Raw genomic sequence first — 22,486 nt, 5'->3', positions numbered from 1 at the left:
ATAATTTCCCTTGTTTTCTTTTATTAAGCTCTGTAACTGATTCTTCTCCAATATTATTAATGAGTCCGTTTTCTTTGTGAATTTGTGTATTTCATCTTTGGATCTTTTCAACTGTAATACAGCTTTATCAGTTTCTGTAACTTTTAACTTACTATTTTTTGACCCATAATATCTTGCTTAAGTATCCTTCTTCGTCTTTTTCTTCTTCTTGTTTTTAAAGATAAAGTAATGTAATGAAATGGTAGTTTACTGTATACTATGTACACTATACTATGATAATGTCTTCATCTATTAGTCAGAGGTGGGCATTAGTCTATGGTATATAATATTAAAAGAGCGACTCGAATGCCTTTGTAGTTTGTAACTAACTAATTAACTACAAGCTGTGTATCTATATGTAAGTGAAATGTTAAAAGTCAGCCAGCATAGCGTGGTGCACGGAAGGAAATCGAATAACAATATTTCTCCCCATTGTCTTGTTCTTGAAGTAGACCGCTCTCTCCATACAGATAGTCCAAGCAGACCTATAAACAAACAAACAGACAAACAAACAAACAAACAAACAAACAGAGAGGCAAATAAATATAAGAAACAAATAATTAAAAACTGTGTACCACGCAACAGAAAGATAGTGTCATTGAATTATCACGACAACAGTTACTCACGAACACAATTGGCCCATAGTTCTTTTTTTTTATCTTTCTCCAAGTATCTATCCGCTTAGTTGAGTCTCTCACTCGCTTTATCATTTCACGTCCACCACCAAATTGTATCGATGGCCCATCATCATCCGCTATCCCATAGTAACAATGATTATAACAATAATAATATAATTTCAAACATGGATGTTCTAAATAACGAGTTTAATTTGGGAAACTTCGTAAATATTACGAGATCATTAAACGGTACTTTCCATGGTCCAATACGGTGGACTAGTCATCTAGACCTAAATGATTGGAAAGAACATTTCCTACGAATCACGGAGAACGGTTCCTTAATTCATCAAATTGATAGAAATATTACATCTGCTAATTGTGAAAATAATAATAATAATAATAACAATAATAACAATAATAACATCGATCGTACACAATTGCAGCTCTCGCCTATGAACCATCATCCAATAATAAAAAATTTACAACAATGTAGTTTACAAATTATCGATAATAATACACGTGATGATGACAAGACTGCTTTACCACTTATCAAAGTTACTACTACTTCCGAGTTTATCCATTCAATCATCTTTTTGAAAACAAATGATACCACCATCTTCCAGAATTTATTTTGTTCCTTAATTTGGTGGAGCTCCTTAAAGAAAAAGGGATTATTCAATAAAATTACTCTTGATAAAAGTAATACTTTATCATCTTCCTCGTCTAAGAAAAACGATTCATCAAACTTGCTAGTTTGTCAATTTAACGTTTATGGTCCATTACCAAATAATACCAATGGTAATAGCAAAGAAAACTTCACATGGTTTAAGGCAATGGGTGTACTAAAATCAAATGGTACCATCGATTTATTATCACAGATTGATGGCTCTTTAATCTATTCGTTAAATGTTTCAAATTTATTACAATCTGAAATCAGGAACTTAGATTATTCATTATTCCATAATGAAGTTTCACTTTTCGTTGGAATTCTACCAAAATTAAGAAGAAAATTATCAATCCCATTTATTGATACGAATGATTCTTCATTACTTTTCGATTCCAAAATATCAACTATTCAGGAAGTAATATTACAATGCCCACTGAAAATTGATTTGGAAGATTGGTATGTTGCTTTACAATCTTTTGCAATAAGACAATCTCTTTCATTAACCAACACCGATGATTCGAACAAATTGAGAATTGCTAATAATTTCGATATATCGATTTTAGAAGCATCATTACGATTGTGTAATAATAATAATAACAATAACGATGATTTGAATACTTCGTCCACTTCCTCTCTATTCTGTGAAATATCAATCTGGGATCATGTTTGGGCAAGAACACCACTTGTAACATTATCTAATAGCCCATTTTGGAGAGAGAAATTTGAATTTAAGGAGTCTATTGATATAGATTCAATTAAAATTATAATCAAACAAAAATGTAACATTAACAATAACAATAATAACAATAATGACAATTTACTCATACGACAAGGCATAATCAATAATACTGATACTACTAATGATAATAATTATAATAATATTCGAGCCATCGGTTATATCAAGATCGATCAAAATATAATAAATGAACATGCTTGTAATAAAGAAGTCCGCTTACCAATCCAATCATATCATACCAATAATGATAACAAAAATTTAGGGACATTATGCATTGCAATTAACTCAAATTTAGATTTTGTTTTACCTCATAAAAACTTTTATAATCTAGAAAATTCACTGAAGGATTTAAATCCAACCACGATAGCAGAAATGCTTTATCAGGATCATTCCATATCAAACTCAATGGACAAGAGGTTAAAGGAAGTAGCAGTAATATTTCTCGATGTGTTTCAATCGATCAATAGAGAAACAGCTTGGTTACAAGCATTAATTGATAAAGAATTATTTATATTAGATAATTCAATATCGAAAAATATCTCGAAAAAATTACCATCAACAAATATTTTGAATTCATTATTTAGAGGTAATACATTATTAACTAAAACGATGGAAATTTATTTCCAAAGAATTGGTTCGGAATATTTAGAAAAATCAATTGGTCCAGTCTTACAAAAAATCATTAAAGAAAATAAAGCATGTGAATTAGATCCAAGTAGATTATCGAGCAATAACACAGATAAAATTATTAACGAGAATTATGAAACTTTGACTCGATACATTAATGAAATTTGGAATGTCATTTATAAATCATCGAAAGATTTACCATATGGAATTAAAATTGAACTGAAAACATTAAGAAAAAAATTGGAAATAATAAATGACTATGATGAAAATATAAATACAAATGAACATAAATATAATGATGGTGATAGACATAGAAAGGAACAGAGAAAGCAAAATGAAAAAATAATACTGAATTGTGCCTCTGGGTTTCTATTTTTAAGGTTTTTTTGTCCAGTCATCTTAAATCCAAAATTGTTTAACATTATCGATGATCATCTAGTCGATAATACAAGAAGAACATTGACCTTAATAAGTAAATTCTTATTAAATTTTTCAAATCTGACGTTATTTGGCCAAAAGGAACCATATATGATTAATTTAAATAAATTAATCTTAGGTCACCAAGATAAGTTGATTTCATACATTGATAAAATTACTGAAAAGAAATTGGATTTTGGTCCAAAAATATTAAAATTAAACAATGAGGTTTCTAGACCAAAACTATTAATGAATAAGGATATATTGAAAAATTTGCCAACAATTCCTTTCCTGATTGATAAATACCTTCGAGAAACACAAGCCATATTTATTTTGGTCCGTTCTAATAATGATAGACTTTCTGTTTTGAATAATGAGAAGGAAATTTTCATTGACAATAATACTGTTGCTGTTGTAGATAAGCCAGAAATTGGCGAATTAACATTTGAAGAGGTAACGGAGAATAATACTGCTATATTCGGAGATGAACTAATGGAATTTTTGAAGGAAGAAGATGAGGTTGATGATAATCAATACAGGAAAGAACCAAAAAGTTCTGTCACTCCTACTACTCAGGAAAATTCAATATTATTAAAACAATTTGAACAAGAATCATCGCTGCTTTACCATAAATTAAAACGTTTAGAAAATTTATTGTCTGATTATGAGTATCCGTCAAAGGACATGTTGAATTCTAAAGACTATGCCTTGTCATTGTCGCGAAAGGCCGTTTACGATTCGACTAAACAAATACAGTTTAATGATGTAGAGGATCTCCCCATGTCATTGAAGGGAAGTACCCGACTATTCTCTGTCCCGCCTTCCAGTAATAAAATAACATCACTTAATGTCAGAACAAATTTATTTGTCATGAATTCCAATATCCCTACTCAAATGGAAAGATCACCGTCGAATTTAAGTCTTAACGGTAAAATTAATAATAATCGATATTCCACTTTATCAACATCGGGAAGAATAATGGATACTTCTGATGAAAAACTAGCTATACCGGGAAAAGGATTGACCAGATTAGCTTCTACAAGATTAAGTAAAATGATGAGGAAGAAAACCACAATAAATGGAAGTAATGATAGTAAAGACTTTAATCAGGCACAAGATAATCTTGCTAAAGATTCGGCTACGATTAGAAGTACACCCAGTACCGCGACAAGTAGAATAAGCAGATGGTTCAATAAAAGAAGGGTATAATTATAGGTCCTTTTATCGTTTAGTAAAATTTCGGTATGCTTTTTGGAACATTCAAGAGAACCGACATTGTAAGCCTGCCCCTCCCAAGAATGTTACAGTATTCTTGGTTGATACCTTAATTGCAATAAATATAATAGATAGAACAATATAGACTGCATTAATTAATGTCCAAATTATGGACGATCGTACTTCATCACATAAGCTAGTATCAGATAAATAGTATCAAACGGTATGATTCATACCCTATAATTAATGATATATAATTACTAAGCAAAAAGATATTAAAGTAAGTTCTTAATAAATAAAAAATCTGTGTTTATTACTTGAGGTAGAGGAGGTGTATTATTCCCTCTTTTTCGTCTGTTTTAAGTTTTATTTTTCTAGCAAAACGACAAAACAAAATAAATTACTCAAGCTTAATATCAAGAAGAGACTTCAAAATTGATAAAACAATCGTTTATGTTCAACCCTATTCTCTTTTTTACACAAATATAAACCAATTGCGGGTTAATCTTGGTTCTACATAATCTATCGAGCCTTGTATATAATGGCTTAGGTCGATTTTACTGCTTTAATTATATTTAAGACCACTATACTCTTGAAGTTCAAACTTTTCAAATTTCAACTTCAAAAATTAAGCCTGGAACATAAAAATTAAATTTAAAATCTCAATAAAGAAAATTTTATACGTAGAGTAGGGTGTTATGGATTAATATTAAATTAAAGAGACAACAATTATATGGGATATTATCAGGGTTCATTAATTATGAATACAAAATTGCTCACGTCAGTTGGTTAAAAATGCATTCAAGGCAAAAGCATGAACATTTCTCGTTATAACATTCTCAATCAGTTGTTGAATTGAGATGTGAAGTTGCACATGGTTTTACTGTCGTTGTTCCATTATAAGGGGTGAGTTTATTATCAATTGGTTCCTCAGAACTCCTTGTTTCTGATTGTAAATTTGCTAACGTTGCCTTCAAATCGTGAGAGATGGAACGATGGGGGCTACACAGATACTTTTGTTTTGAAGATGATGATAAAGCATCTAGGTTTGAGGAAATATGGTTTTCCAGGCAATATAAGTGCGATGGAATCCTTGAGGAATAACAATCAGGCGAAAATCTTGGTCGGTAACGTCGCTGTATAGGAGATGCTGCAATGTCAAAGCCAGAGTTTTTAGTCGAAGTTCTCCCGTACCTACTATTGTTATTAATATCATTACTATTAATATTATTACTATTATTAATAGTAGTAGTATTCAGATTTGAAGAAAATGTCGACGGAATATTTAGTATAGAAGACCTTGTGCTTTGAATTGATGACTGTTGACGAGAGGGATTATCTGATAATGATCTAATGAGATCCGAGCTATTCCTTCTCGAGTTTCTTAGAAGAAAGGGTGAAGATCTTAAGATTTGAAAATTGGTAATATTCTTCTCATAATTCTGACTATTTGGTGGAAAAGGTACTGTTTTAACTTTCCTCAAGTTTCTTGGAGATTCTGGGGAACTGTCAATATAACCATCATTATTTTTTTGAAAATCACACGTAGAAGTCATTGTTACACGCCTATTGGTATTTGGATGAGTAGGTGTATTACTCTTGAAAGAGTAAGAAAATACATCATCCAATGTATCATAATCTTTTATGGGTTCAAGTATTGGAGTTTGTCTATCTAAAGGATCAACTTCACCAATGTCACTATTTTCATCAGTAATTTGACCATATTGGTACCATTTTTGTTCTGATGGAGATAATAGAATATAGTTTTGATCTGGCAATTCTTCATCTGAAGTATCTAGCATAGAAGCTAAAGAAGCTTCATCATCTTCTATATCACAACCACTACAATATGGATCCTGAACAGCTCTTTCAAATAAGTTTAAACATAATATATTACTGGAACATCTTGATTTTAATTTTGGTTTTCCCGTGGCTTTAATTTTAATCTTTTCAATTTCATTATTTTTCCCAAATTCTTTGAATGGTTTTGTATTTACAGACGTATTTTCCATACTTTGAGAAATGAAAAATATATAGACTACTTGAATTTTTCAATGAAATGAACTCATTTATAGCTAGCTGAAACTGGCCTTACAAGATCACAAGCGTAAAGTTGTCCCAGAAATTATTCTAAAGAGTATCTATATATACTCTCATAACTATCAAGTATTTTCAGTCCCCTTCCTTCATTTCGCCAATCCCAAATCTTTTATGCCAGTAATAATAAAGGGTGGACGTTCCCACTGAAAAATAAATACTGACGCCTACATATTATGATTATTTGAAGCCTTGCGTACACACACCAAGCTTTCTTTGCCCCGACTCCTCCTCGTTGAATGGTTCTATGTACCATATGTATCCCATGTATGGTTAGTAACGGTTTGGATTCGCCACTGTATGGAGCAGGAAGTAAGATGTAAGTAAGTACTAGGTTATTTTCCACCAGCTTGTTGTTTCTGGGAGTCACCGGCGTGTCTACCTAACCATGGAGCCGTACCTGCACAGCCTGACTGGTGAGCCTGTGAAACAGTTACGTTGTTGTTCCTACGGCATTTAAAGAGCGACACGATAGCGCCGTTTGCTTACTTTACTTACGTACGTACGTACCTTGTGCATACGTAGTGGGCATCCGATATAATAAGCCTTTAAGGGACCATCAGATGCTGTAGTCCTTACTATAGTATTGTGTCCACACTGGACCTAAGTAAAAAGTAGGGTCAAATAAGGGTCTGTCATTTTTCCAGGAGAAAAAAATCGTTCGTCTGGCCAGAGCTCACATGTACACGTAAGAATTCGTCATCTACGTAAATTCAGGGATTTGAACCAATCAATTCAGTGGGTCTGGAGAACAATATCTTGTACATATTGTCTACGTATTGGATTTAATGATTAACGTTCAAATAACCGTCCAACTCAATTACTAACTTGGATTTTCCTTTCGGACTCAGGAACTTCTCCTTCACCGTATTATTGTGTATTGATCTTTACCATTGACCAGGGGTAACAGATTAACTAATCAACTACCGTACCTAAACCTCGACATCCTCCTATGCCCCATGTTTACTATCTCTAACATTTTGTAAACATAGTCATAGTCAGCGTATCCTTTAGAGTTCTAGTTCTTGCATTCGTACCGCTAGTATCATTCGGAGTGGAATATATCGAACTTAGTTTATACTTTTATTTATATTGTGTGCTATTTTCGTACTTTTATATATATATACCATTTTTATAACTCATACCTCAACAGATTAGCATACCATTATTTCGTTACATGATCATCCAACCATTTTTTGAAATCGGCAAAGACTTTCTCAAAGTTTTCATCTGTCTCTAAAGAGAAAATAGAGTGTCTCATTCCCGGATATAAGTTCAACTGTTTATCCTTCGAAGGACAGTTTTCAATGAAAGCTTTGGAACCCTTTGGATCGTTAATCGTATCATCTTTACCATGCATAATCAAAATTGGAGTGTCCTTATTGAAGTTCTTACCAATAAAGTCATCTCTATTATTATATAATTTTTTTCCTCGTTCCAAAAAATCATAGATTTGTCTAAATGTTCCATATAATGGTACACTCATAGGCTTATCATTAGCCAACCATTCTCTGTATCTTTTATCTGTTGTAATACCTTCTAAGTCAAGACCAGTATCAATCTTAGTCCTAGGTAACCATTTAGCTAAAATGGGTGACAATATCTGTGTAACTTTATTTGGCGCAGTATGTGGATGTAAGATGATCAAAGGTCCTGAACCAATATATCCATTTATTTGATCTTTGTATTTCCCCATACATGAATAATTCAAAATAATACCCCCACCCATAGAATGACCCCATAAAAATAATGGAATTTTACCTTCTTGACATTCTTGAAGATTTTTTTCAAGAAAATGATCTAAGTCATTGAATGTATGGTATTCATTAGTTAATCCTTTAAGTTTACCTGGTGAAGTAACCCCAGCACCTCTTTGATCAAATGTAAAGGATTCATATCCGCTGTATGATAAATGATCCATTAGACGATACTGAAGTTTGGTATATTCTCCGAATCCATGGATCAAAATAACACGACCTTTAATCGGATTATTTGGTGTTTGATCATCATCACCATCATCATCATCATTATTATTATTACTCTTGGTGGTAATATTCTCTAAATTTTGTACAGGCCATAACATATATCCGAATTTTGCACCATTAAATTCTTCATATTGTATTTCAGGTACCTCCGTTTTTGGTATATAAGGATATTCGATCGTAGTCATACTCTATCAGATTGGACAATGCAAAATGAGATGTTGAGACGTTCAGTTTTCTTCGCCGTTGTTCTTTGTCCTCAAAAATCCTCTCTATGAAGGTAGTTAGGATGACCTAAGAAATTACTGATGGGAACAACTTGTTAATCTCATTTGGTTTGGATACTTATATATCGGAGAGATGGATTGATACTAGAAATAAGTGAAGTGAGACGGGTTGCTTTCTCTCAACAAATTTCATGACAGCAATTTGCTGGGCGCGTCCGTTTTCTCGGGTAAATGTAACACTAGACCATAATCTCTGTCACATCGACATAAGGTTAATGGTTATTTTTGAGGATTGCCAATGGTTTTTATTCTGCCATTTATCCAATAAGCTTTTGCTCGCACAATGGTGGATAATCTCTTTTAAGAGAAATTTCCTAACTTCCGAGAACATTTGGTTAAATCTGTATCAGGCTCTAACTTAGGATTTCTATGGCTCTGAGCAGACAGTGTTAACCATTATGGAAAACGACACCAAGTTAGATAAATTTATCGTTTTAGTGACAGCTCCTACTGAAGACACCATTCAATACCAATTTTACCTTTTAGAATATATAGAATGAAAAATGAAAATCCAAATTTATGACAACTACTGAAACTGAAAGGATTATCTACTGCAGGAAGTCCATTTTTAAATGTCGAAGATGAAAGTGAATAGTAAGTCATGGTATTGTCATTCAAACCACCCTCTTTATGCTCTTAATGTTCAATATTTCTTTTAATTGCTTTATTTCATCATTCCCTGAGCCACATCATCGTAAGTGCCAAACGAATCAGAATTCACTATGTATCTATACTATTTTCGACGTTGAATAAGAATCAATTGAAGGGAAAAAAGTTGACTGAATAATCAGTCTATTCACACAGTAGTGAGCTGACATGAAGTTTATTACATTACATTATGTCACATCTATTATTGTTGAGCCAGCTTGCCTGCATCAACAGACGTATTGGGAACAATATGGGAAGACATCGAGTATAGAGAGAATCAATGTAAATATTATTCCTTAGTTCTTTTTATTCTAATACATAATATATGCTATTATACAATACTAACTATAAGTGTTAGTTGTAAGTGTTTATAATAACAAACACTTTAATATTCGTCTCTTCTCGAAGCTAAGCGCGGCATGGGTAAGATAAATAGTAGTGGTGTACAGTCATAATGTTGGCTAGCACCAGATTGACCATTAGGCATGGTCTAACAAATTTATCGAGATTAGAAAGATGACTCAATTAATGTATTGGCATTTAAGACTTGAGCCGGACTGCCTACACCAATAGACGTATCGCGAAAGCGAGGGAAAAAATTGAGTCTACAAAGATTAAATCTTAATATTACTCTTAGTTTCTTCCTTCTAAATGTTGAGCCAGGTTGCCTACATCAACAGACGTATTGGGAACAATAGGGGAAGACATCGAGTATAGAGAGAGTCAATGTAAATATTATTCCTTAGTTTCTTCTATCTAATACATAATATATACTATTATACAATACTAACTATAAGTGTTAGTTATAAGTGTTTGTAATGTATAAACACTTTTATCTTCATCTTTTCTCGAGGCGAGATGCGGCATGAGTAAGATGGACTTGGTGGTGTACGGATTTAGACAGACATAATGGCAGACCGTTGGCTTACACCAGACGGACCATTAAGCATGGTCTAACACTAAATACCTAATATATAGTATTATACAATACTAACTCAAAGTGTTAGTTATAAGTGCTTCTAATGGAACAAGCACTTTTTTCCGCTCAATTTTTGCTGAGGCGAAGCGCCCCATGCTTAAGATGAATGACACTGGTGTACGGAATTAACAACTTATTGAATTAGTTGGTTACAATTGTGCGGTGTATTGGTGGATAAAATTGTTGTTCAAACTTAAATCAGGGTAAAGTAAGTAATTAAAAACACGGCTATAATATACTTTTCTATTAAAAGCCTTTAGTTTGCTTCCGTATTTTCTTAAAACCCATTACTTTAAAAATTCGTCCCACTATTTCTAGAAATTTTATTATTAGATAAGATCATTATACTTAGTATTTAAGATTGATTATTAACTACCACAAGATACCTATTTTTTTTTTACAGGCCTCCCGTAAGGATAACTAGTGGAAGAGAATTGATAACCTTTTAACATGTCTGAACGAAAAGCAATAAATAAATATTATCCGCCCGATTATGACCCTATTTTGGCTGAGAAGTCAATGAGGAAAAATGCCAAACAATTGAAGACGATGGATAAAGGAAAGACGACTATCCGATTGATGACTCCTTTCAGCATGAGATGTCTGAAATGCTCTGAGTTTATTCCCAAAAGTCGGAAGTTTAATGGGAAGAAGGAGCTTCTTCCAGAGAGATATTTAGAGTCTGTTAAAATATATCGTTTGACAATTAGATGCCCACGCTGCGCAAACATGATTTCGTTCAAGACAGATCCAAGGAATGGAGATTATATAATGGAGGAAGGTGCAACAAAGAATCATATCAGTACTCCTGCAGCTGATGCTGTGACGGACCATGGCGAAACAATCGATGATTCTATAACCCGTTTACTACTGCAACAGGAACAAGAAGATAATGATAAGGACGGATTAAAGGAAACGAAACAAGACAAAATGGAATTATTAACGAATAAATTAATGAAATTACAAAGAGAAAAAGAAGATGACGAGATATTGACCAAGATACATGCAAGTAATTTGGAGCGATTTAAGAAATCGAAGGAAATAAGTAATAATGCTAAAGTAGTAGCTGCCTCACAATCAGAAAAGAGCTTGGAAAAAGAAGTTGACGAAATATTCGCAAAACATAAGAAACTAGCGTCTAAGAATATAGTAACGGACACTAGCGACAGGAAGCTTATCCCACATGTCTCAAAACTAATCCAGTCACATGGGAAAGAGTCAATAAAATTCAAGAAGAAAAATACTAAAAAATTAGTCAGCTATTAAAATTAAAAAAAAACGTGTATAAGGAGCGCCAATTCTTTGGCCGTGCAGACTTTGATGCCAGAAATACAATGTCACTTACTGAATGAAAAACCTTATATAGTATATTTATTATATTTAATTTATAAAATCTTCGGGTTGGTTTGTGCCTAAACTATGCCGAGGTTTTGGTTGTTAGCTGAATGCTGGTTGTACCCAAAAAAACAAATATAATATTAAGAGTTTATTACTCACATATGTGATACGCCAAGCTTGAAGGTCTTTTGAAAAACCACTATAATTAATGATAAGCTTGCAAGAGAGGTTACTTCAGAGAATGTTACCAACCCTAAAATCTTTGGGTATTCACCTTATTAGCATCTATATTGGCTATATAACATAAATAATTGAACTTTACAATGTATATTATACCTGAACTATCAATAGGAAGTAAAGTACACCTAACGGAATCAATATATCATTAATAGAAATAGCAAATTAGGTAATGAAACACATATAGATGGTATACTAAATAATACCACAATCATAAATATGTTGATTATGTTAAACATAATGCACTAAACCCTAACATAAATATTATAGAACTCTTCAGAAGGGTAACGTCGATGAGATGTTGAAGTATATAAAGGGCAGTATGTTTCCTCCAAAGTCTGAGATGTATAATTATCCTTTCCATAATTTTATTTACTTCGTATAAAATATATTATATTTAATCAAAATACTTCATAAAACATTGACTAATTAACTCTCAATGTCTGATTCAACTATTAACATTCAAACCTTATCACAACAGATTAATATTATAGCATCAACTAATAATATAATAATTGGTAGTAATAGTTTTTATCAGAATATAAGGGTTAGATATATATATTTACATATATATATGATCGTCCCTTTGTACTTCTACGAGTCCGAAACTTCGACAACGTGAATAGCACTGTATATAATGGATTTGCCATGTCAGCGGCAAAGTGTCTAAACGAGGAAAGAATGAAGTTATCTGGCATGTAGCGACTAGCATAACACTAGAAAAACTTGTATCTATTGATTAACAGTTACCAATTATATTTAGTATTCAAAATTATCAGAATCTGTAAATATTGTTAATACTTTGAAAACTGTTAAATTGCTCAACAGCCACTGGGCTTACCAACAACTCCGTCCACTGGCACACTTCACCATACTTATAACACTGTGCAATTCTACTCCCTCTAAATTGTAATAAGTAGAGAGAGATTGCAAAGTAGTATATGATATAAATATAAAGTATACCTTTATAAATAGTAATATTTAGTTAATTAGTTTTATTATGATCCTCCCAGGTTCTTCCCTAGCTTTCTCTCCATACGTATCTTTGCCATATCAGCATGCATTGGCACATTTTCCTCCCAGTCATACAGATGGAAGAAATCAATAGCACGAACGCAAGGTGACTTTTATTTCAAAGCTTTAAGGGTCATGTTTGGTCTATTTCCTCAAAAATAACCATAGGAGAAAAACTTTACTACACCAGATACCTTCGAATATAGAAGTGGTAATGCTAATTCACTAAAAGTGGGAAGATTAATATATTTTAGTTATTACAGAGTGAGTTCTACTATGCATTATATTTCTCTTATGCAGCTCTGTGCTATGATGTAGAAAGCGGCATTCATGGAAACCTCTCGGGTCGTGTTTTTTGGATTTTGGGACAGGCTTGATCAAACCCGTACCCATAATCAGTATATATGAAAATGTAATAACTTAGGGCCAATAGAAGTTCTTAAAATTAAAAGCACTTGATAACGGTAGACCTATTAGCATATTAGGTTAAATAAGGGTAATTTATAGGGCTAGGCCAAAGTTAGGGTAATAGGAAACTTCTTTAGATTTATGTAGTCATTTTCAACGAGCTTATCAAGTAAAACATTAAGCTGAACGGTGTAAAAGGTTAGACAAGGTAACACCAAATTTATGCTAATGGAGCCTATAACAGCAGAAAGATGGAAGACACATCTAGAGAGCAGCATCGGACCACTACATACAAATCAGCCCCATGTCATCGTCGGATGTTTTTGACGTTCTTAATATTAAACAAAAATCAAAAAGCCCTGACAATGAACCATCAACACCATCGACACATAATAATGTGTTGTTAACGGCAACCCGAACACCCAAACTTCAAATAACAGGGATGCAGAGAGAGTTGTATAATCTACTTGGTGAAAATCAACCTCCAATAGTGGTACAAAGTACTAGTCAATTCAAAGAAAAGCGTGCCATATCTAATACAAAGTCTACACCGTGGGTTCAATCGAATTTTAAACCACTCCAGGAAAAGAAATTAATTCTAAAGCATTGGACCCGAGGTCCTAAAGAAGCTTCCACTGCTGAACCTGAAGAATCCAAGTTTGCTAAATTCAACACTCACCTTTCCATTCCATCTTTTACCCGGGAAGAATATGCATCGTTTATGAATTTGAAAGACAATAATGAAAGTGCCGACGCTAGTTCAACATGGGCTTTTGAAGAGGTAATATATTTGTTTGATTTATGTAAACTATATGACATCCGTTGGTTTATTATCAATGATAGATATTTGTTTGTCGATTCCAATGGGAAGAGGTCGGATAGATCAGTGGAAGATCTGAAAGAAATGTTTTATAAAGTTAGTAAAAACTATTTTATTTTCAAAACTCCTAAGGAACCACTTATTGGGACTTTAAACTTTGATAAGGAAAAGGAATTAGAAAGAAAGAAATACTTAAAGAGATTACTCTCACGCTCTGCCGCAGAAATTGCTGAAGAAGAAGCATTAATCATTGAGTCGAAGAAATTCGAAATGGCTGCCAAGAAAACTTTAAGTGAAAGAGAATCCATTTTAAGATTACTTGATTCACCAATTTCGGATCAAAACGTTTCAGAATACTTGTCTTCTCAAGGAATCGCTCAACTGTATAATAATTTGGTCAACGATAAGTCAAAAAAACGAAAGTATGAAGGCCCGTTACCAGAAAATCCATGGATGAAACAACAACAACAATTTGCGCAACAAAGACAGCAATTACAGCAAATAACCGAAAATGGTAAAAAAGTTGATAACAAGGACCTACCAAGTAAAGTTGGCGTCGAAGGAAATAATACAATAGGCAATTCATCTCCAAGGAAGATCAAGAAACAAAAACAAGAAATACAGACAACCATAAAAAGAAAAGCAGATGCGGCATATGCGGAACATTTGTTGCAAAATTTCAATGAAGAGGAAAGGAAATCATTAGGTGTGACAGCCCATGGTGAAAAATTGGCACCAGGTGTTTATTTAAGATCTACAAAAATACCAACGTTTAAGCCTGCTCTACAGAATAAAGTCGAAACAATCTTGCAGGAAATTGGACTGCCCGTTAGGCCAGCTATGCCATCTTTCGAGGTTGTTCAAAAATATGAGGTATTAATAAAAAAATTATAACGTTAATCGATTTAAAGAAGCATTCAGATAAACTAAAAGCAGAGAAGGCAGTCACAAGTTGAATGGTATTGACTGTTTTTTTTTGGCTTCGATCTTGTAGATCAAATAATCATGGATTTCCCTTGTTTCACCATATATATAACGTCAGTACAAAGCATTTTTTTCCGGCTTTAATTAAATAAAAAAGGACCTTTCTCAAAATATACTGGCGGAATATTTTTGAATGAAACCAGGAATTAAGGAGCACGTAGCCTCTAAAGTTTGCAATTTCAACAATTTTCCAAATAAAGGGAATTGGATGGACGATCACATAGTGCTTTACGTCCTTAAACATTATAGAGTCCAATTTTTTACTTAGAAATAAATAGATATATATATAAATATAAATATCTGACTTGGGGAAGAATCATAGAAATACTAATGATAGATAACTTTGCAACCGAAGCAACTGCAGCGAACATTAACAATCTAACAACTTTTAGGTATTTTTCTTATTCTTTAGCATAAATAACCTTATATTCCACCAGAACGTGGTTAATTGATAACTCTGAACTCCGAATAAGACGTAAATTACATTTATATATCATTTATTATGAACTATAGTAAATAAATATATGGTATTCATACGCAACCTCAACAACACAAGACGAGATATGTCAGTAGTGTGTATCTATCTATACCTTTGACACTTTTACTTTCCTTTCCAAATATTTTTTTCCTCTGTCGGTGATATTTAATTAGCCCGTTGAAGGAAAATACATCCTTCCTAATCCTCTATCGAATGAGTGTCCGATTTCGAGGACTTCCAACGAATAGAAACAATAAAACTGAATCGATAATTATACATTATATACTGCAAGACGTACAAACAATGGGGAAAAAACATTTGAATTATGTTAGATAACATGACGCTATTTCTATGAATATAGTTTTATATGAATTAATCTAAAAATTACTCTTCAGAATATAGACATTTATATTTTTTTCTCGTTTTCCTCTCTTGCTTTTCACATTGTTGTTATTGATACTCTTTTGCCTTTTTTATTTTCCCTTATTTTTTCTTGTCCACACAAAATAAGTAAATATTTAAAGATCAAAACTATCACTTTTGAATCTTCCACAAAATTTTTTAGAATGGCAAAACACAATATATTAACTTTCTCCACCATTTATTTCTCGTGTTCCCCAGTCAATTTCAAGTTTATCAGTACTTTCGAGCAATGGTACCATTTATCTCTTCAATAAAGCTACAAATGGCATTATGGATTTGCTGGAAATACAATCATGCATGATCTATTTCAATAATGAGGATAAACATAGGAGCACCGATGCACTAGAGTATAAAAAGGTTATACTAGGCCACATAAATGACGCAAAGTCTGGATTGAAAAATTCAACAGTAAGTACCATGACAATCCAGTAATCATGAGAATTGTCAGGTATATTTCGGAGTCTAAAATGGATAAGGTAGTCAAAAGGATCATGTATGCAAAGCCAGCTAATTTCTTGTATATTTTAAAGAAATTCTCAACTTTGCTACACGACGTAAGAGAAAATGGACCGGAATCATCTAAGGAGATGATCGTGAGAAATCATAATATCACGAATGAAGATGGATCCGATAGAGAAGTTGCTCAATGGTTGGACAATATGATCAATAAGGGAATGAATAAAAACGGTGAAATTGCGGCTGTCAAAAGGTTTGTTAGGCATGTTCAAATATCGAAAGAAACTGCTGCAGCCCTGAGTATATTCGGTGCAGTGGCTCATGCTTGTGTATTAACCGCTGGTGGTATATGTGTCGTCTTGATGATAGCCATGGGTATTGGGATGACATTTTGGGTAATCCATCTAATTCGTGAATTGACTGATCTTTTTCCTTTTTCTATTTTTATCCTGTATTATATATGCATCTTATAGCGTTTTTGTAGAAACTTCAACAAGAGATAACATGTTTCTTTTTCCTGAGAGTTCTTTTTGAAAATGTATTGTTTAGAGCATAAGTAAAATTCCAAGTTGGTAGGTAACCGGGATCCTAAAAGATTCTCCGTCTGATTCTCTTGGGTGATCTTGTTTTGTATATACTGTCTATTTTTATAGTTCTCGATAAAAAGGAGCGTGGTTAGATAAAAAACGAAGGTAATAATAATTCAATTTATGTTAATATATAAACTAAACGAATACCATAGCAATAATAGACATTGTTACTAAAATGGAGGTGCCTGATAGAGGGTTTGTTGAGGGTTTGTTTGGGCCTGTGGTTGTTGTGGTTGTGGTGCTTGAGAGTAAGCCATCCCATTTTGCAGTTGTATTTGTGGACCTGATCCGTTACTCAGATAATTCGTATTAGATGAACCAAATGTGGCATTACCTTGATATAGAGGTGCAGATGGCTGGTATGCAGATGGTGTAACAAAAGGTTTATAAGTATTTGCTGCATTGTCTAATAGCTTAGAATAAGTAGATTCTGCGTTAGCTAATATTTCACGCAATGAGTTTAGATCATCTTTTTCTTGTGCCAATGAACCTATCATTCTAGTAATTTGGGGTCTTAATGGAGTTACCGAACTATAAACATCATTAACTTCTTGGTTTTGAATAATTGCTGTAGGGCTTGCTGTACTGTTGTTCATTTTTAACGTTGAGTGTAATTGATCTACCGTTCTTTTTTGTTGTAGCAAAGAGGCAATTCTTTCATTTCCCAATCGTAGTTCTTCAGAAGTAGGTTCTGGTACTGGAGTAACATAATTTAAAGGGAAGATGCCAGTTTGATCACGTAGTTTCCCTTTCCACCAATCCTTATAAACTTGTTCCAAGACCATAATTACATCACCTTTTTTGAATGACAATTCGTCAGAGCCACTGCCTGCTAGGTCATATAGTGCTCGTACTTTCCTTACAATTGTGGGTTGTTGTTGTTGTTCAGTACTATAGTAATAATTACTTTGAGGCTGAGATGATTGATTTTGAGCACTAGTATTGGCACTCTGTTGTGAAGAATCCATTGAGATATTTTGTGTCGATCGCTCAACTTGATGTTGCTGCTGCTGCTTTTCATATTCAGTCAAAGATAATCTCAGAGCTTCTTCTAATTCTTTTTCTTCACTATCCTTCGATGAAGACGACATTTGTGTCTTTGGTGGTAATGAATCCGGTTTTTCGTATAAGTAAGGGGCAACTTTCTTAATTTTCTTATGTAAGTCTTTCATCGACTTTAAAGATGGATCCTTCTTAAAAGAATCAGCTAATTGGGATACAACTTTTGCGACTTCTTTCTTCACAGTTATATGAATATTTTGCTTTTCAATCAATGTGAATAAAATAGCGGTGAGTTTTTTAGAGCTAATGAGCTGTTTCAATCGTGACCCACAATTCTCAGCCAAAGATACGATTAAAGATAATGTCCTTAAGATCACATTTGCATCAGTCTGTTCCAATCTTTTTTCAATGAGTTCTATAGCTTCCTTGCCATTGTCTTCAGGATCTTCTTTAACTATATCACAAGTCCCAATGATATATTGCCAATTGTCTGTCCTGAGTTTAGGATCCGTGGCTTTCAAAATAGCGTTTCTAAGGTTAATATTCATGGCAAATACGGAGAGTTGTATCTTGACTTGGTTTCTTTATTGTCGTTATATCAAAGAGTCTTGAAGTTAATAAATCATTTATGAAAGGTGAACGCTGGTCACCTTAACCCAAAAAACCAACTCTTAGACCAATGTCAATTTCCTAGAGGGGCTGTGTGAGAAAATAGGGCAAACTTCCACATTGAAGACTAACGAATAGGTTTAGAACTTAAATGTCGTTTCTAAACGTTCTCTCATTTTTTTGGCGGCGAAAGGACAAACGGAAATGCCTCAAATAACTGGGGGGGGGGGCGGGTGGTTAGGTTTAAAGTTTTAGAACTCAGGGCATTTCCAACAGTAGAATATTTTTTGAATAAAAACCGGTTGCTATCAGCAGAAGCTGGTGGCAACGGAAAAGGAAAACTAATTTTGGCAGAGACGTTCAACTACTGTAATAAATTTGATTATTAGAGCCTAGGAAGGGCAGTGGGGGGAACGGTTTGGCATAGCGATATAATCCTTCTCCTAAAACGGTGTCAGTAAAGCGAAAACATTTTCAAGAAAATAAGTGTGACGCAACGCGAAGCTCAGAAAGAGAAAGGGTCCTTGTTGTCGGGGCGGCCCGAGGGCTTAGGCTACCGTTTCTTGTGTGGCACAATTCTCATAACCTATTCCCATTTTCGCGTTTTTATTTTTCTTTTTTGAAAGAAACAAAACGGGACGTCAAAAAAAAAAATAACAACAGAAAAAGCAACGACAGAGAGAAAACTGCGGACAGTAATTGTCATCTTTCCTTTTGACAGCTATTCTTCGCTACGTGATTCGCACGTTAGCTGGCATATCCCTGCATTTTTTTTCTCAATAAGATCTCTTTCCGTGGAGGGAAGAGGAATAAGATATAAGCTTTCATCTTTCCAGAATGGAAAAATACATAATGTAGTTGTTGAGCCACCTACTATTCCTTGCCGCAGTCTTGCTTCGACATAAAACCTTGGTCGACTTTACTACATATTCGAGGCCTAGTTATTTCCAGCCACGAAGAAAAGAAAAATAACATTCATAGCGTCTGTGGAAATACCATCAAGAGCATTCTATTAGCTTTTTTCTAAAGGGCCTTAGAACAAGAATAAGGAAGCGAACAAACAAACAAAAATATACATCTAAAAATGTCAGGATCTCCTGCACCTTTCCCTCGTCCTCCACTCAAACCAATGACCTCGACAGGAAGTAAGCTCTCTGTTAGAATGGGAACCACCAGAGCAAGACGTACATCTTCCGTTGGAAGAATCGATCTTGGTGATACTGTTTCTGGTCTTGGTACGATGTTCGAGACAAAAGAATCTAGAACAGCTTCCAAGAAGAGAATGTTACAATTGACTGAAGCTTCAAAGAATGATAAGGATCTAATTAAGAAATTTTGGTTATCATTCAGGGAAATGAACTATCGTCATACTTGGATCGCTCCGTTGATCATCTTAATCATCGTTTATAGTGCATACTTCACTTCAGGTAACAGAACTCAAACAAATCCACTGCATAAATTTGTAGCCATATCTTATAGAGTTGGCGACACAGAAGAATACGCTAAGGGCATTAACGATCTAGCGTTTGTCTTCTACTATATGATCTTCTTCACTTTCTTAAGAGAATTCCTCTTAGATATAGTGCTTAGACCAATCCCTGAATTATTGAACGCTCAAACAGAACATAAGAAGAAAAGAATCCTTGAACAAATGTTCTACATCGTTTATTATGGATTCTCAGCTCCATTCGGCCTCTATATCATGTATCATTCAGACCTATGGTTTTTCAAAACAGCTCCCATGTACGAAACGTATCCAGATTTAACTAATCCGAAATTATTCAAGATCTTTTACCTAGGTCAAGCTGCATTTTGGGCTCAACAAGCATGTGTCCTCGTGCTTCAATTGGAAAAACCAAGAAAAGATCACACAGAAATGATCTTCCATCATATCGTAACATTACTATTAGTTTGGGCCTCATACGTTTTCCATTTCACCAAAATGGGGCTAGCTGTTTACATCACTATGGATTTCTCTGATTTTTTCTTATCACTTTCAAAGATATTTAATTATTTGGATTCCCCATTTACACCACCGGTATTCTTCATATTCGTAGTTTGTTGGATTTATCTACGTCATGTCGTCAATATTAGAATCCTTTGGTCTGTGTTAACTGAATTTAAGACTGTCGGTGATTATGTGTTGGATTTCGCTACTCAGCAATATAAATGTTGGATCTCTTTACCAATCGTTTTCGTTTTGATTGCAGCCTTACAATTGGTTAATTTGTACTGGCTATTCTTAATCTTTAGGATTTTATATAGAATGGTGTGGAAGGGTATAGTAGAGGATACAAGAAGTGATTCTGAATCAGATTCTGAAGAACCAACGACTCCAAGCGCTGATGAAAAGAAAGGACTCTGATAACATATAAATGTTATATAAACTTAGATAGATAGATTATATGCAAAAATAAAAAGAAAAATAAAAAAAAGTTTGTACATACATATATCAGTTTACTTTTTTTATTTTCATGTTGTATCATTAACAACCCTATTCTATATTGTATAATACTGGGATATTCGAACCCCACCAGCATTATTTTAAATTCATTCGAGATAATACTCTGCTTTTCCTTCAACTGTGATTCGATTAGAATTTTCTTCTCATTGTCTACATTTTTATATTTACTTGTTTCAGTTTGCACCTAATGAACAGTTCCTAGAAGTTTTCTGAATAGCTTACCAGTAAAGTATATGAGGACTTTTATCATCGGTGATACGTAGAGATATCCATTACTGCCAATACTCTGCAAGAGGAGCTTTCCATGCCAAATAAGGAGCACGAGAACTTATCAATTCTGGAGCTGCTAAAACGATAGTTCGAACTATGACTTTAACTCCCTCAATTACGATTGCTGAAAGGATTTACCAATCCCTCCCATGATCAATTTAAGTTCTACAATTCAATCGACATATATGTTAGGAATTGTGAAATAATTTGGAATTTGTACACTTTTCTCTGTGGTTATCTTAAGTATTTATTAACTCAGCAAATATGGTATTGCCAGCATTCCCTATGCATCGTATGACCTAAAAAGTTTCTTAGATTACATGACGAGAAGAAAATATGCAGCTGCATATAACGCATATTTTAAATGTTTTGGTACAATCACCACTAAGTGTGACCTCCAAATCAATGTGGAGATTCCGGAGAGTAACAATCTCTATCAAAAGAATGAATCGAATATCTTTCTATTGGCTCTCAACACAATAGTTCCTTTCCTGATAGGTTCAGAAAGTATCTCCTAGATATTAATAAAGGGTTTGGTAACGACTGCTTATAGTTCACAATTTCAAGAGGCGATGATTCTAAATGGGCTAACTCTGTTTGAAAGTCTTAAAAGCCAACATTAGCTGAGCCTCTCAAATATGCTAAATAACATCTCAATCTATCTCAATTTCCATAGGAAATAGTATCGTTCTCTAAACCAAGCAACCTTAAATGCTTAGTAGCATTGGCATGGCTCAGACTAGTCGGTACTTTGACAAAAGTAGAAAGTCCTATAAATACAATGAGACTATCTATTTATCAGCAAATGATAGTATTGCTAAAAAAGATTTCTGCCTTGCAGGTAGGTCCAACAAATCACTTTTTATAGGGTATTTCTTATTATTGTACCGTAGCAAAACCAACTTTCCAAAATGATACTACTTGTAGGTGCTAATCTGAACATTACGTACGTAGATAACGACAATCTCCATTATTGACCCTGTTTGGGGGACTTTTTTATCAATGATGAATCAAAATCCTTTCTACACCAAGAAGTAAAAAAAACAAGAATTAGGCAACTTGGCCGAGTGGTTAAGGCGAAA

The 22,486-nt window shown here is 33.7% G+C and overlaps 8 protein-coding genes across 8 annotated transcripts; 5 read left to right on the top strand and 3 right to left on the bottom strand.

The window, feature by feature from the left end:
• Positions 1 to 775: 775 nt before the first annotated feature.
• BUD2 (GTPase-activating protein BUD2) lies at positions 776 to 4,312 on the top strand (the record flags this gene model as incomplete). The annotated part of the gene is made up of 1 exon (XM_003672605.1): positions 776 to 4,312. The coding sequence occupies one exon, from the start codon at positions 776 to 778 to the stop codon at positions 4,310 to 4,312; it is 3,537 nt and encodes a 1,178-aa protein (XP_003672653.1).
• Positions 4,313 to 5,157: 845 nt separating this feature from the next.
• MBR1 (Mbr1p) lies at positions 5,158 to 6,330 on the bottom strand (the record flags this gene model as incomplete). Its single annotated transcript, XM_003672604.1, has 1 exon — positions 5,158 to 6,330. The coding sequence occupies one exon, from the start codon at positions 6,328 to 6,330 to the stop codon at positions 5,158 to 5,160; it is 1,173 nt and encodes a 390-aa protein (XP_003672652.1).
• Positions 6,331 to 7,580: 1,250 nt separating this feature from the next.
• YJU3 (acylglycerol lipase) lies at positions 7,581 to 8,585 on the bottom strand (the record flags this gene model as incomplete). The annotated part of the gene is made up of 1 exon (XM_003672603.1): positions 7,581 to 8,585. One exon carries the CDS (start codon positions 8,583 to 8,585, stop codon positions 7,581 to 7,583), a length of 1,005 nt encoding a protein of 334 aa, XP_003672651.1.
• A 2,176-nt stretch (positions 8,586 to 10,761) lies between these two features.
• YJU2 (mRNA splicing protein YJU2) lies at positions 10,762 to 11,577 on the top strand (the record flags this gene model as incomplete). The annotated part of the gene is made up of 1 exon (XM_003672602.1): positions 10,762 to 11,577. The coding sequence occupies one exon, from the start codon at positions 10,762 to 10,764 to the stop codon at positions 11,575 to 11,577; it is 816 nt and encodes a 271-aa protein (XP_003672650.1).
• Positions 11,578 to 13,612: 2,035 nt separating this feature from the next.
• SWC4 (Swc4p) lies at positions 13,613 to 15,022 on the top strand (the record flags this gene model as incomplete). The annotated part of the gene is made up of 1 exon (XM_003672601.1): positions 13,613 to 15,022. One exon carries the CDS (start codon positions 13,613 to 13,615, stop codon positions 15,020 to 15,022), a length of 1,410 nt encoding a protein of 469 aa, XP_003672649.1.
• Positions 15,023 to 16,447: 1,425 nt separating this feature from the next.
• NDAI0K02140 (uncharacterized protein) lies at positions 16,448 to 16,942 on the top strand (the record flags this gene model as incomplete). The annotated part of the gene is made up of 1 exon (XM_003672600.1): positions 16,448 to 16,942. One exon carries the CDS (start codon positions 16,448 to 16,450, stop codon positions 16,940 to 16,942), a length of 495 nt encoding a protein of 164 aa, XP_003672648.1.
• Positions 16,943 to 17,229: 287 nt separating this feature from the next.
• Positions 17,230 to 18,609, bottom strand: HSE1 (ESCRT-0 subunit protein HSE1; the record flags this gene model as incomplete). Its single annotated transcript, XM_003672599.1, has 1 exon — positions 17,230 to 18,609. The coding sequence occupies one exon, from the start codon at positions 18,607 to 18,609 to the stop codon at positions 17,230 to 17,232; it is 1,380 nt and encodes a 459-aa protein (XP_003672647.1).
• A 1,145-nt stretch (positions 18,610 to 19,754) lies between these two features.
• Positions 19,755 to 21,035, top strand: LAC1 (sphingosine N-acyltransferase LAC1; the record flags this gene model as incomplete). The annotated part of the gene is made up of 1 exon (XM_003672598.1): positions 19,755 to 21,035. One exon carries the CDS (start codon positions 19,755 to 19,757, stop codon positions 21,033 to 21,035), a length of 1,281 nt encoding a protein of 426 aa, XP_003672646.1.
• Positions 21,036 to 22,486: the final 1,451 nt, after the last annotated feature.

Source organism: Naumovozyma dairenensis, chromosome 11 (assembly GCF_000227115.2).
Source record: "Naumovozyma dairenensis CBS 421 chromosome 11, complete genome".
Taxonomy (NCBI): Eukaryota; Fungi; Ascomycota; class Saccharomycetes; order Saccharomycetales; family Saccharomycetaceae; genus Naumovozyma; species Naumovozyma dairenensis.
The sequence above is the reverse complement of the archived record's forward strand: the minus strand, read 5'-3'. Positions and strand labels throughout refer to the sequence as shown.